General features: G+C 39.4%; 2 protein-coding genes across 2 annotated transcripts in view; one reads left to right on the forward strand and one right to left on the reverse strand.

Moving 5' to 3' along the window:
• The window catches only part of LOC148977630 (uncharacterized), a 30,185-nt gene extending 25,136 nt beyond the window's left edge, over positions 1 to 5,049 (forward strand). The window contains exon 8 of the mRNA XM_089134598.1: positions 4,963 to 5,049. Coding sequence (XP_088990724.1) covers positions 4,963 to 5,049 — 87 coding nt within the window. The remainder of the gene's footprint in view (positions 1 to 4,962) is intronic.
• Positions 4,828 to 13,352, reverse strand: part of sema5bb (sema domain, seven thrombospondin repeats (type 1 and type 1-like), transmembrane domain (TM) and short cytoplasmic domain, (semaphorin) 5Bb) — a 70,196-nt gene continuing 61,671 nt past the window's right edge. Inside the window, exons 18-22 of the mRNA XM_089133737.1 lie at positions 11,295 to 11,465; positions 10,104 to 10,241; positions 9,994 to 10,032; positions 9,697 to 9,905; positions 4,828 to 7,904 (exon numbers count right to left, since the gene is read on the reverse strand). Coding sequence (XP_088989863.1) covers positions 7,743 to 7,904; positions 9,697 to 9,905; positions 9,994 to 10,032; positions 10,104 to 10,241; positions 11,295 to 11,465 — 719 coding nt within the window. The 3' untranslated portion in view covers positions 4,828 to 7,742. The remainder of the gene's footprint in view (positions 7,905 to 9,696; positions 9,906 to 9,993; positions 10,033 to 10,103; positions 10,242 to 11,294; positions 11,466 to 13,352) is intronic.

The following is a 13,352-nucleotide window of genomic DNA, read 5'->3' on the forward strand; positions in this document are numbered from 1 at the left end:
TCCTGTGACTGTTTTTCTGTTGACTTATCTGTCCATTTTGTACCCCATTATAAAGAGACCGCGGGGTGGGTGGGAGGGATTGGTAGATAGGTTGTTGTTTGTTCTGTTTCTTTTTGGTGTGTTTATTGTCAAAATTTAAAATCTAATAAAAAAAAATGTTTAAAAAATCATTCCGTGCATAGTCTACGCGCCCTCTGAACCCTCATAATAAAGGCTCTGCAGTGGTGGATGACTTCTCATTTTAGACACACACACACACACACACATCTGAAGGGATAGAAAGTCCTCGGGATGCTGCATCACTCGCAAGACGCACTTGGATTAGTTGTCAACAAGGCGAAGTCCCCATTCTCCACTTCTCGCAGCTCTCTCGAGAAAATGTTCGCGGCACACACTATAACTTAGTTTTGATCATGCTTAGATGTGTCCGTGGTTGATGGCAAACCAAACGTCCAGAGCCAGAGTCTAGCCCGGGCAGCATCGCGGGGAACATATTCAACGCACTTGGACTTTGCACCATGAAAACAAATACTTGCGTCCCATGATTGCCTCTCTCATCTACTACTCGATATCACAGTTTGTTTGACATGTCTGTCGTTGGAAAGATCCACGTGGTGTCATGAATAATTAAGAGGCCGTGTCTTCTCATTGGATAAGAAAACGCAGTCTCATTAATAATTATGAGACACCGATGAGTCATCAACGCACTGTGCAGTGCATGGCCACGTCACCCGCTACGATGAAGATTTTAAACCCGGAAGACGAAAAAAGTGGAAAAAAACTCAAATTTAACCATTTTAACCTTATTATTAAATCTAACAGATGCTAACATTGTCTTCAATGGTGTTCAACACACATACCTCTGTTAAAATCTCAGAAAATTTGGTTTGGGGTTTCATGACCCTTTAAGCCTCGATCTGCCCATCACTATGGTCTAGTATTCTGTAATGAATGGCTGGAGGGCAAGCAGGTAAGGACCCAAAAGCAAACTTTAATATAATTTAATCAAAACACAAAACAAAGGCATGGAACAGGAACAGGAACAACGACAGGCAACCTGGACAAGAAACATACAATACTAGACAAAGACACCCGCTGTGTCCGAAATCTCCCATTACTCACTATATAGTGGACTATATAGTGAGCTCACCATTTTGTAGTGCTGTCCGAATGTATAGTGATGATTATTATACCCTATATAGTCCAATCAATGTATCCCAGAATGCATTTTGAAAAGTAGTGTACAACCGATGGTCACTAACCTAAGCCCAAAATACCATCATGCATTGCACTGATCGTAAAAATAAGTTATAATCATGTGTGGAGTAGCGCATTATAACAAAAACGGCCAGAAATCACTTTTAGTTTTTACATTTTGGAGAAATAAGCTCAATATAATGTAATGTATTTATTTTTAAAAATCTATTTAGCCCAGAGCCGGCTCGGCACCAGCTGACAGATGATGTAATCAACGGTGCCAAGAGACGATCGAGTAGTGTCCGAAAGTGGTTTGTATTATGCTGATGAGCTCACTATATAGTGCTCTGCTCTCTACCCCCAACATAGAGGGTATAGGGAGTAGTGCTTTGAGTGGAGATTTCAGACGCAGCAACAGACAGGGCAAACAAGAGGGCTTAAATACACTGACTAATTACAAGACAAGGAACACCTGTGAACAATGAACTGACAATTAACAAATGACAAGACACATGGCCGGACCACATGACAAACAGGGAATCATGATAAACATGACAGACAAGAACAAGGAACAAGGAACAAGGAACAAGACACAAAACCCACACCGTGAAATGTACAGAAACAGCTTTAAGGAATAAATGTGACACGTGTAATGTCAAAGTGTGTTTCTGGAAGCAATTAAAATGTTTTTATGCCTCTGCAATGATCTCAGTATATTTTTTTTAATTAAATTTAGCATTTTAGGACACTTCTTCAAATCATTATCCTTTTCTTACAACTTAATATTGACCCGTCAATTTCATTTCCTCAAGATGTAGCCAGATCATTGAAGATTGTCCTTTACATATGGAAAACGGGTCGATGCATTTTAGAATGAAAGGTGAAGTTGAAAATAGACTTCATTTTTGAATTATTTGAAGTCCTTTAATCAGGGGCGGAGTGGGACCAAAAAATCTACCGGGAAATTTCGTAGACCACCGGCCCTCGTCGCCGGCACGATTAGCCAATAGCATTTACAGTTTTACTGATTTAAAGGGAACTTTGTTGTACTAGTATGCTGGAGTAAAGTTCATAGTTCATATGGATGAAGGCCTGTTGTGTTGTGTTCTGTCTTTTGGTTTGTGATACTGGCAGCTATTGTGAAACTCACCTTCATCATGTACTTTTTGCCGCAGTTTTTCTGGTCTTAGTCTGTTTTTTTCTGTTTCTTCATATAATTTCAGATGCACTCGATGATGGTGAGATCCGACCTCCATGTGGAGCATTGGCTGTTGTCAGAATCCTTGTGCATTCAAAAATTCATTGGATTATTACAATTAATGTCTGGAAATGTAAACTGATATTTCCTATTCCTACTGAGACACTACAACAAAATATATAAATAACTGGCTTAAAACCATTTCTGAGGCAAAAATACAAGTGTGCCTAAGACTTCTGCACAGTACAGTTACTGTATATATTAGGAAATAAATGCATATGACATTATTATCAGGATTAAACAAAATCCCCCTTTTATTGTGGAGGTTTTGTCCTTGTGAAATCACATTTTTAATCAATATTTGTAACGTTAAGTGACGTCACTGATTAATAGTACAGAACATTATTTTAGGCTAAATAAATTAGCTTACTTCCAATCACCCATTGACAAATGACCAGCAAAACAATACTATCAAAAATTGTTATCTACACAGAAATGTGGTTAAAACCCCAAACTTATATAAAACAAGAGCTTCAGATAGTGTAGCTAACGTTAACTTACCTCTTCTGAAAACTGTTGAGATGCTAACGGACTATTCGAAGACACAAAACCATTTCTATAAGGTAAATATTCAAGAGAGGCTTATCAATTACATGTAAGAAAGGTGTCAGGAACGTTTGTATGTATTATATGTGTGATTATGTTAACTTAAGTTACCTGAAAGCAGTTAAAAACAGCGAGAGACAGAAGCTAGTTTTGCTGTTTGTCAGTTGATGACGTTTCCTGTTTCCATCTGCTCGCTCGCGGCCTCGCGCGCGCTCCTGTCTTTGACGCGCACGTGCATCAAAACACTTCAAAGGCACAATAAACATCTAGAATTATAACATTTAACATAATTTAAAATGTCATTAATATTAAATCATGACATTAAAACTCTTGTCTAGTTCTATGATATTTGTATCAAACTATTTTACTGAAGCATTTTGGAGAAATATCACATTATTCGATTTCAGAGGTCCATAAATACCTCATTTCTAATAAGTAGAAAAAACTAATGGACAATTCGTATACGGGACATCCCATACATATACACACCTCATATCAAACCATTTTAATGAAGCATTTTGGAGAAATGTCAAATTCAACTGCAGTAGCTACCGTTCAACCTGAAGAGGGCAGCACTAAGACGTTTTTTTTACACCATTCTCATTGTAGAAATCAAACACTTTATACCCAAATGTTAAAAAAGTTACTCGAATCAATGATCAGCATTTAAAAAGCTCCATTCTTACAGATCATTAACCAAAAACAGTTGGTTTATTAGTGTTTAGTTACCTTTTAAGTATCTTCTCTCTAAAATGCTAATTTATTGGGGACAACCTAAAGGTGAATTCAAGTAAACTGAGCAATGACAGCGTCGGGTCATTTAGGAGTGCCTAAATCCACTCTGCTTGCTCTTGAATTGTGCTTTTGAAGATTAGACGCAAAACCACACAATCTTTGGTTGTGTGGATATGTTATCTATAAGAAGTGTTTCTGATGATGGGCCATGTAATAAAAAGTCTATTAACCTAATTATTAAAGCGCTCTGAATGGAGATTTATACCATACATTTAGACTACTGTTTACTCACTTCACAAACTACATATCCCAGAATAAACTGAATCCATTTCCTTCAGGGACTTTTTATAAGATATCTTTACTCGCACCAGCATGTGTGTGTGTGTGTGTGTGTGTGTGAGTGAGTGTGTGGCCTGAGTTCATTACATGTGTAGAAATCGATATACTTTTGGCAATATAATCAGTATTTCTTAGTATTTCAGCCCGCACGATGTTCTTGAGAAGTATGGTGTTTGTGTCATGCATATCAAGTTGATGCTGTGGCTCCCAAACTTCTCAGCTGTGTTCAATCCTCAACACACCCATCTCAGCCGATTTCCACATAACTGCTTGAAAAATGGCTGGTATTCCTTCTCGTTTTCATGTCAAAGGCTCAGAAGCCAAATTTCTTAATGCGTTTTGGTGAAATATGGTTATTTTACATAACAATGACACTTATTACTTTTGATTTAACTGAGTTTTTCCTCTCTGCTGCATGTGTGAGTGTGTGTGAGAGCAGCTTTCACTATAGTGGTGTATCAGGAGGCCACAACAGGTCTGCTCTGATAACTCTCTCCAGCTGCTGGGTAATAGTTTCTTCCCTCCCATTAGAGAGGAAAACCTCCAAACAGCAAACAGCTCATCAAAAAGCCACATCACTTACCCACTGCACTGCTAGAACCGCAGACATCATTCATCAGAGGGATTGGAGTGAAGACTCGGCCTAGAGGACACACACTGACGCTCTAATCAACTCTACACGACCACTAATGACCAGAGTTATTCACCTTTACCATTCACACCCGATGGATGGATGGATGGAAGAAAGTCAATTGTGGTGTTTTGACACCCAGATGGATTTTTATTTTTATTTTGCAATGTACAACATAGAAAAACATAGAAAAGGTTCACAGTGTATAAAGGCAGTGATCAAGTGTTGTAAATTCATTTTCTTTTTTATTGCATAGAGAACCTTCTGGATTGAGAGAATGCATCATCCATGCAACATCAGCGAAAGAAAGCGTATCAGCGAGTGTCCATTAAAGTTCATCTGAGCTCATAGTAAAGATCATAGTTAACAAAATATTTAATAAACCGTATATTTTCATTTCAACGCACTCACTGCCGGACCGAAGGAAAAACAGCTGTCGTACACAAGTTACTTCTTTCATCGTGTTAAATTCGCTGTGGACTTATAGCAGGGGAAAAATACCCGATTCCATGAACAACAAAAAATCATCCTTTGTGTATAAATATATAATGCGAGCTACAAATATACATACTTATAAATGTACATTCCATAGGTTCAATAACACTATTTCATACTGCCATGCTCCAGAGAAGAATAATGAACCAATTAAACACTCTGTCATTATTTACCCATCCTCATGTTGTTTAAAAACTTGCTTTCTTCCGTGGATTGGCAGAATGTGTGAGCCACTCTTTTATGCAGTCTTGATGCTCCACGTTTAAATACATATGCATGAAATTTGAGAGCTTTTAGCAAATACTTTTCAGTCAGTAAATGTAAATCTATTGAGTCCAGAAGACTTGGAATATAGTGTACAAGTCAAATAGACTCCTTTTATGACACTTTTACAACAGCACCTCATTGCAGTACACGAGATCAGTTGGATCCAGATCTGAGGGGTGGAGTTGGGTAGGTTTAGGGGTGGGTTTATGGATCAGGGGGTGGAGCTGGGTAGGTTTAGGGGTGGGTTAGGGATCAGGGGGTGGAGCTGGGTAGGTTTAGGGGTGGGGTTAGGGAACAGGGGGTGGAGCTGGGTAGGTTTAGGGGTGGGGTTAGGGAACAGGGGGTGGAGCTGGGTAGGTTTAGGGGTGGGGTTAGGGAACAGGGGGTGGAGCTGGGTAGGTTTAGGGGTGGGTTTATGGATCAGGGGTGGAGTTGGGTAGGTTTAGGGGTGGGTTTATGGATCAGGGGGTGGAGCTGGGTAGGTTTAGGGGTGGGGTTAGGGATCAGGGGGTGGAGCTGGGTAGGTTTAGGGGTGGGTTTAGGGATCAGGGGGTGGAGCTGGGTAGGTTTAGGGGTGGGGTTAGGGAACAGGGGGTGGAGCTGGGTAGGTTTAGGGGTGGGGTTAGGGATCAGGGGGTGGAGCTGGGTAGGTTTAGGGGTGGGGTTAGGGATCAGGGGTTGGAGCTGGGTAGGTTTAGGGGTGGGGTTAGGGATCAGGGGGTGGAGCTGGGTAGGTTTAGGGGTGGGGTTAGGGATCAGGGGTTGGACCTGGGTAGGTTTAGGGGTGGGGTTAGGGAACAGGGGGTGGAGCTGGGTAGGTTTAGGGGTGGGGTTAGGGAACAGGGGGTGGAGCTGGGTAGGTTTAGGTATATGTAAGTTGGATCTGGATCCGACTCCTCCCCTTGGATTTTATGTTCTGCAGTGAGGACCATCTCCACTTTTACAGTGGTGTTTTGCGCATGAAGAGCCACTTCCACTTAAGACAAAGACACTGCTGACAGAAACATTGTTTTTTTATGCACTGGACAAATGAGATTTTTCTTCAGATTTAGCTCCAAAATACACATTCAAGTGTTTTTTTTTTTCATTACATCTAGTTGCATGTGTAGATTTCACTCATAATAAATACCAGTTTTCTCAATATCTATATTCCAAAGGTTTTTACAGAAGGGTTTGTTCAATATATCATTAACCTGTTTTATATAACAGTTCATTCCAAAAAATAAGGAGATTTTTTTCTGTTTACAGTATTTTCTGATTTATATTATCTAATTAATTCATTTTTTTACCCTAGTCACCTGTAGCGTGAACATGATTTCCAGGAACATTTTCCTGGATTAACGTCATTCCAATCAACCAATCAGATTTGAGGGATAGATGCTTCATTCTATTCATCATTTCCCACTGATTTCAGGGATAAGTTTCGAAATAGGGATAGGGTTAGGACTATGTTTCTTGCCGTGGGAAAAAGCCATGAATGTTTGCAGTGACATGAGGGTGAGTAAAGGATGGCAGAACTGTCATCATCTGGATGAACTTTCCCTTTAAAAAGCGCCTGACAGACATATTGATCCTGGTGAACAGATGTGTAAGAGTGTGCGGACGGCCATATATCCATGAGCTCAAGTCTTTTATTGGACGGTGAAGATAACAGTCTGCACCGTACACCGCTCCTCGCCCAGTGTGACGTCAACCAGTCGCATCAACCAGTAATCCTGAGTCCATCTAGTATCTGACATCCACCACTTGAGTTCTGGAGCCGAAAGGACATAAACCAGGGAAAAAATAAGAGAAACAGATGTTCAGGCTTATCGAGAGACGTCACAGCTGCCTGGAACCATTCGACTCGAAACGAGTTCTGCCTTGCGTTTTTTTTTCTATTGTGAAAAGCACAAGCAGTACGTCACCATTCAGTTTTGAGCTTCACGTGAAAAGCGAAGATGCCAGAATTCCTCTCGCTCCTCTGCGTTTTAGGAAGTGCGCATGCTTTGTGAGTGTCAGCCTGTAGTTATTACAACGCATGTGATCAACTGAACCCGTGACTTCCGGTTTGAGATGACATTTAGGAAAGGAAATGCTACAAGAAAACTACATGGGCCCGTCTTATCCGAACAACAATCCATTGCGTGTTCCTGCATCTTTTGAGACGCAGGTTATGCGCTCGACCTTCCTGTGGATCCATGCATTTTACAATGCATGTAGCTGCATGGACGGACAAGGGTGTGTAAGCGTGGTCACACACTCCTAAGAAAGCATGATGTGTGTCTTTGTGCATCAGCTGTGCATGTAGCTGCAGGGTGCATCCATGGAAGGAAAGTCGTACTTGCCCAGAGGAGACGGGTAATACGTGGTGGCGTAGACGTTGGTCTGTGGCAAGGCTGATGGGAAGAAGTTGCAGCTTTCATCAGGTGGAAGCAGGGTGTTCTTATTCAGAGTCTGCGGGGAACAGAGGGGAAACACAAAAAGTGAGCTCAGGGATGTTGGACGAGTCTCTTCAATATTTCAAAGGCCACGGCGTGTTTTGCATCATGCTGCAGCGGTCCTCTGATGTCAACGCTCCGAGGGAAGAGATGGAACCGGAAAATGAAGAATGATAGATGAGAGACGGATATATAGAGCGAGAGCCGTTTCCTCCGAGACGGATTACGGAGAGTCGTGGATCTCAACTGCTTCAGATACTGATTTTACAGCAAATATATCATGTGCAAACAACACAAGACCAGAATTATGTATTGAACTAAAGTAAATATAATACTATTTAATTACTATTTAAAAATATAACTTATATCATTGCTTTTTCTTCCATTTAAACATTTATTATTCAAATTATTAAATAAATAATACATTCAATAATATATTGTGTATATAAAAATATAATAATACTTATTTTCCACCATCTTTAAAAATCCTACAATGTGATTTCCTGGATTATTACAGACCTCTCTCATTACTCTAATTAGGAGAACTTGCACAATCAGTGGCTGACTAAATACTTTTTGGCCCCACTGTATATGTTTATGTTAATATACACCAATATATATATATATATTATCATGAACTTCACAGACCAATATGCACATTCAAAATGTTGGTTCCTTGAATTATAGGACTTCCCTTTAACCTGTTAACTGTCACGCCCCTTTTTTTGAATAGACATGGAAATGCACATTTCGAACTTAAATGGTTGTAATTCAAGAATGCTTTGGTATATAGACGTAAAATTGGTCTTGTTTTAAAGAAGACATTTGGCAGATTTTTGTCGAAGTGAAATATATTAAGAAAGTGAAACAGAAAAGTTCATGGAAATGCACATGTAAAAAAAATAATTATTCATATTTTACATAAAATATACATTTTCAAAACCTGGGCTACTCTAAAACTGCAGAAAAATCAAAGGCAAAAATCTGAACAAGTTGTGTTTAAAATTTTAGGTTGATATCTCAAAAAATGAGCTTTCTGTGAGATTTTGTTTGGGCGCAGTACCAAACTTTTTCACTAGGGCACAATCATCCTCCATTACTGCCCATATAAGGGCGCCTCCATTTCCATGTGTGTTTTGAGTGATCTGAACCATCATTTACACAATTTTCATACAATTTATGAAGTAGAGATCCTATTCAGAAGTAGAATGGGAAGTTTGTCAGATTTTGATATGAATTCAACCTCTAAGAAACATACAAAATACACGCATGTGCGTTATAGCTTCCTGCCACCTCACAAATGGTGAATTTATTATAACATTTTGAGACCTTTTTTTCTAAAATAATTAAATGGATGCAATCTTTTGAACTCTTGGCATGAAAACAAACTGAGGCTTCTACCTTTTTTCATGATTTTTCATGTTCATTGCTATTTCAAAACAAAGGTCTGAACACTATTTATGAGTCTGGAAATATTCTTGTTGCAAATTGATAAATTACGGCTCCTGTGTAATTTATTTTGAGAAGATGGAAACCAAATATGGAAACTAGAAATTGTAAGCTTTCATATGATATAAAGTTTGTCAATATTACTTAAGGTCTGTTTTAAGATATTATTGTTTTAAAAATATAATGGCAAGACGTGACAGTTAAGGGGTTAATGGTTTAAGCCTATTTATTTTTCTATATTAACAATTCATGATTATATTATAAAAGCATTTTATTATTTGCGCTTATCAGTGTTGTGATTGCAAACCACAAGTTAAGGACCACTGCAAAAGAGAGACCCCGGTGGCATGATGGGATACCTTGAACTCCATGGGTGTGTATAAGTCGTTCTTGGGCGCACAGCTGTTCTCTTTATAGTGTAAGTGGTTGGGAGTGCTGGGATGAATGACTGCGGACTCTTGAGGAGGTTTGCGGAGTCTCTGACAGTACACGTACACCAGGACGGACAGCAGCACAGCTCCCACAAAACAACATGCGCCCGTCAGCACCAAGTGGAACAGAGAAAACCCTGCAGGAGACAAAAACAAACATTTACCCACGGTCGATAGCCACATGAAAACCTCAATGCTGTTTGATTTTTCTTAAGTTGCATTTACCTCCACAGTTTGAGTTCCTCCTCTGTCCCTTTGACAGCACTAGAATAAAGAAAACGATGTGAAACTGAGATGCCAGGCAGGATTTAAGGAGAAGAGGGAAAGGAACTAACCTGCGCTCTCATTGGGCCGACACGTTCTCTGATCTGTAGAGTTTCCTTGGCAAGAGGAGTTTAATTCACATAGTCGACCGCGGAGCTGCTTCCCCTCCTCATTACACTCCGCCCACTCTGACCACGCCCCCCACCCACCTGACACACGTGAGAAACAACAGAACACAAATGTGTTTTCATCACTTATCATGAATGCAGTCATAAAGAGTCTTTCCTGCCATTTTCCGGCAATCCATGTTTCCATCTATGTTTTTGATCATCGTTCGGAACTCGATCCGGAAGTAGTCTAACAATAACACAATTTTCGAAGCTCTTTATTCAAAAGCTTTTTTTATTAAACGCCAAAATGTTCTTTTTTTTCTATATATTTATTTCTTAAAAGTACTAAAAGAAACATTAATGAAGCTGTAAAATGTTAAAACTGAAATATGAAAATTAAGTTTTTCATGTTGTTAATATGTATGTCCAACCTCACGACCAAGTCGTACGAATTCGACGAATGATTAGAAAGTGGCTAATTCGTAACAATTCATACGACCTCACTCGTGCGAATTAGTACGATTTTGCTAAATCGTACATATTTTACGAATTTGGCCAATTCGTATGAATTCGTACGAATGACCTACCCCTTACCCCGCCCCTAAACCTAACCATCACGTGGGTTTAGAGCACTTTAGACACGAGCACGAGAGTGAGGTACGAGCACTTTTTAATCATTCGTCGAATTCGTACGAATTGGGCGTGAGATAGTGTTGATATATCTGGTGTTTTAATATGCTTTAAGACAAACCATGTGCAAATTCATAAGTCGACAGCATTGCTGAGTGTTTTCTCCTTAAAACTGATCCAAAGACAGTCTCAAAAAAACGGTTTGAAATTGCAGGTGTTTCTGATGCCAGACACGATCTTGTAACCAATCAGATCAACGAGTGGATCTCTGAGCTGTGAGTGGAGGTGGGGCTCATTTGCATATTCATAGAACAGCATGTACTGAGGCAGGTGTGTCGAGTTACATTCAAGCTATTTTAAGGAACGAAGAATGTTTTTTTCTTTGAAAAAAAAGGCATTGAGAAATATTTTAAGGAAAAAACATTTGAATATGTAATTTTGGTGATCAAAGATGAGTTTTAAGGATTACAATTATTGACTACAGGGGGACTTTAAGAGTAATCGGTGTTGTTGTTTTCTCACCTTCACACTCGTGTGTGTTACAGAGAGCTTCCTCCGTGTGCAGGCCGATGCAGATCTCTCCAGAATAAGCAGGCGTGGGGTTAGAGCAGGTACGAGAGCGCTGGTAGTGACCGCCGTCACAGGAAGAAGAGCACTGGGACCAGGAAGACCAGCATGACCACGCCCCCTTCACTGAAAAACAACACCCGTTATCACACTACTCCTTGGACCAAGACTTTTAACCCTAAAACTGTATTCTGGACAAATGTGGGCAAAAGAGTTTTGATTTATTTTTTTAAAAAATACTTCCTTTGATCTGAGCGGTACAAGACTTGGCTACTTTTCCTACGTTTGCCTCATGAACACACACAATTTCTTTTGACTCAATTCTACAATGTTAAGTGCGTGAAAAAAAAACCTCTTAATCTTGTATTTGGGTCAAAAATGGGCACCCATAGAAATGAATGGGAAAAACTGTAATTTAGAGCATTCTAAAATAAGCCAAAATAAGACACCAGGTGACAGCAAAGTCACTTCATCTTTAGGTTTTAGCTCTAAGAACTTATTGGAAGGATATTTTAATGTAGTTAAAAAATATTTAAAAAATAAAACATAAAAATAAGCATAATTTACATAGAAAATATGGTACTTTTTGAAGTAAATAAATTAAAAAATACCCCCAAAATTAAAAAAAAAACACCATAAATGGATAGACAAAACTTTATCGAAGACAGTGATATAATAACATTTATAATAAATAAAAATTAGGATCACACCTGAGTCCTCTGTGCCCACATTTACAGGATTAAGGGCTATTAAGTGAATACGGTTTGAGGGCTACAGTCCCTTACTTAAAGGGGATGTCTAAAGCTATTTCATGCATTCTGACTTATTTACACTGTTAAAGAGTTGAATTCATATGCTAAACATGGCCAAAGTTTTTAAAAAAATAGTTGGAAGTATGACGGTATTTCTGTACCAAAAACACTCCTTCAGGATTCGGCTGTTTTTGGGGAGAATCAGTACAGCATATTTGTCTTTTACAAATCTGATAAAACTAAAGACTCTTTGGAGATATGAAGGATGCAATACTACTCTATAGGTCCTCAAGAATAACATGAGAAACTGTGTGTATTATGTAAGGGTTAATGCCCGACGAGGTGTCCATTGTCAGGTTTTAATGGACGACGGCGAGGCGTAAACCGGCCGACGCGCAGCGGAGGACGGTTGCCTCCGCCGAAGTCCATTAAAACCTGACAATGGACACCTCGGAGGGCATTAACCCGCTTATACCATGGTCACTTGCCAAGTAAAACATTAGTTTATATTTTAATTAGGCTAAATCTAGTTTTTACAAATAATAACTTGCCTTGCCTGCCTGACTGTTTATTTAGCAACCGGAGATATAGTCCGCTTAGCTCGTATCCCTTCAGGTTCACAAAGGCATTTTTTTTTCATGAAACACAAAGGTAGGCATAGTTTTTTTTTTATTACACATAAAACAATTAATCAAACAACAATAAGAAAACAATTAGCTCTGATCTCCAGCGATTTGCGCTTAACGTTATAGGCTAGAGGGCAATAAATTAATCAGATCAAAGAGAGGGTAATTTGCCTCAGGCTCCTTAGGCTTGAAACGCTGTAACGTTCAGCCTTCTCCTGCCTTGGTTGTCTGGACAGCTGCGTAAAACTCCCGCAGGGTCTCATTCAGGGGTGCGTTTCCCGAAAGCATCGTTATCCAACTATGGTCGCAAGTTACGTCGTTACCAATAGAGTTCAATGGAGCAGAGCAGCAGCGGTGTAATTTTCTCCGTTTTATTTACATTTTTTCTTTCTTCAGCAGCATACCAGTCGTCAAAGTTGCCATATTCTCCATAAATGTTAAAAGAAATAGCACGAAGTCGCTCATTGTTGTATTAGGCTATAATATCTAACGTTAGATGATAGAGCATGTGACTGCCTGTTGCTATGGTTACTCACAGCCGTTGTAGGCAGCGCATTTATTTATTCATTTCGAATGGTAAACAGGCAGTTTCACCAGAACTACTTTACTAGGTGTCCTCTATCACTTTTTAACGG

This window comes from Pimephales promelas, chromosome 8, assembly GCF_988280905.1.
Source record: "Pimephales promelas chromosome 8, fPimPro1.hap1.1, whole genome shotgun sequence".
Taxonomy (NCBI): domain Eukaryota; kingdom Metazoa; phylum Chordata; class Actinopteri; order Cypriniformes; family Leuciscidae; genus Pimephales; species Pimephales promelas.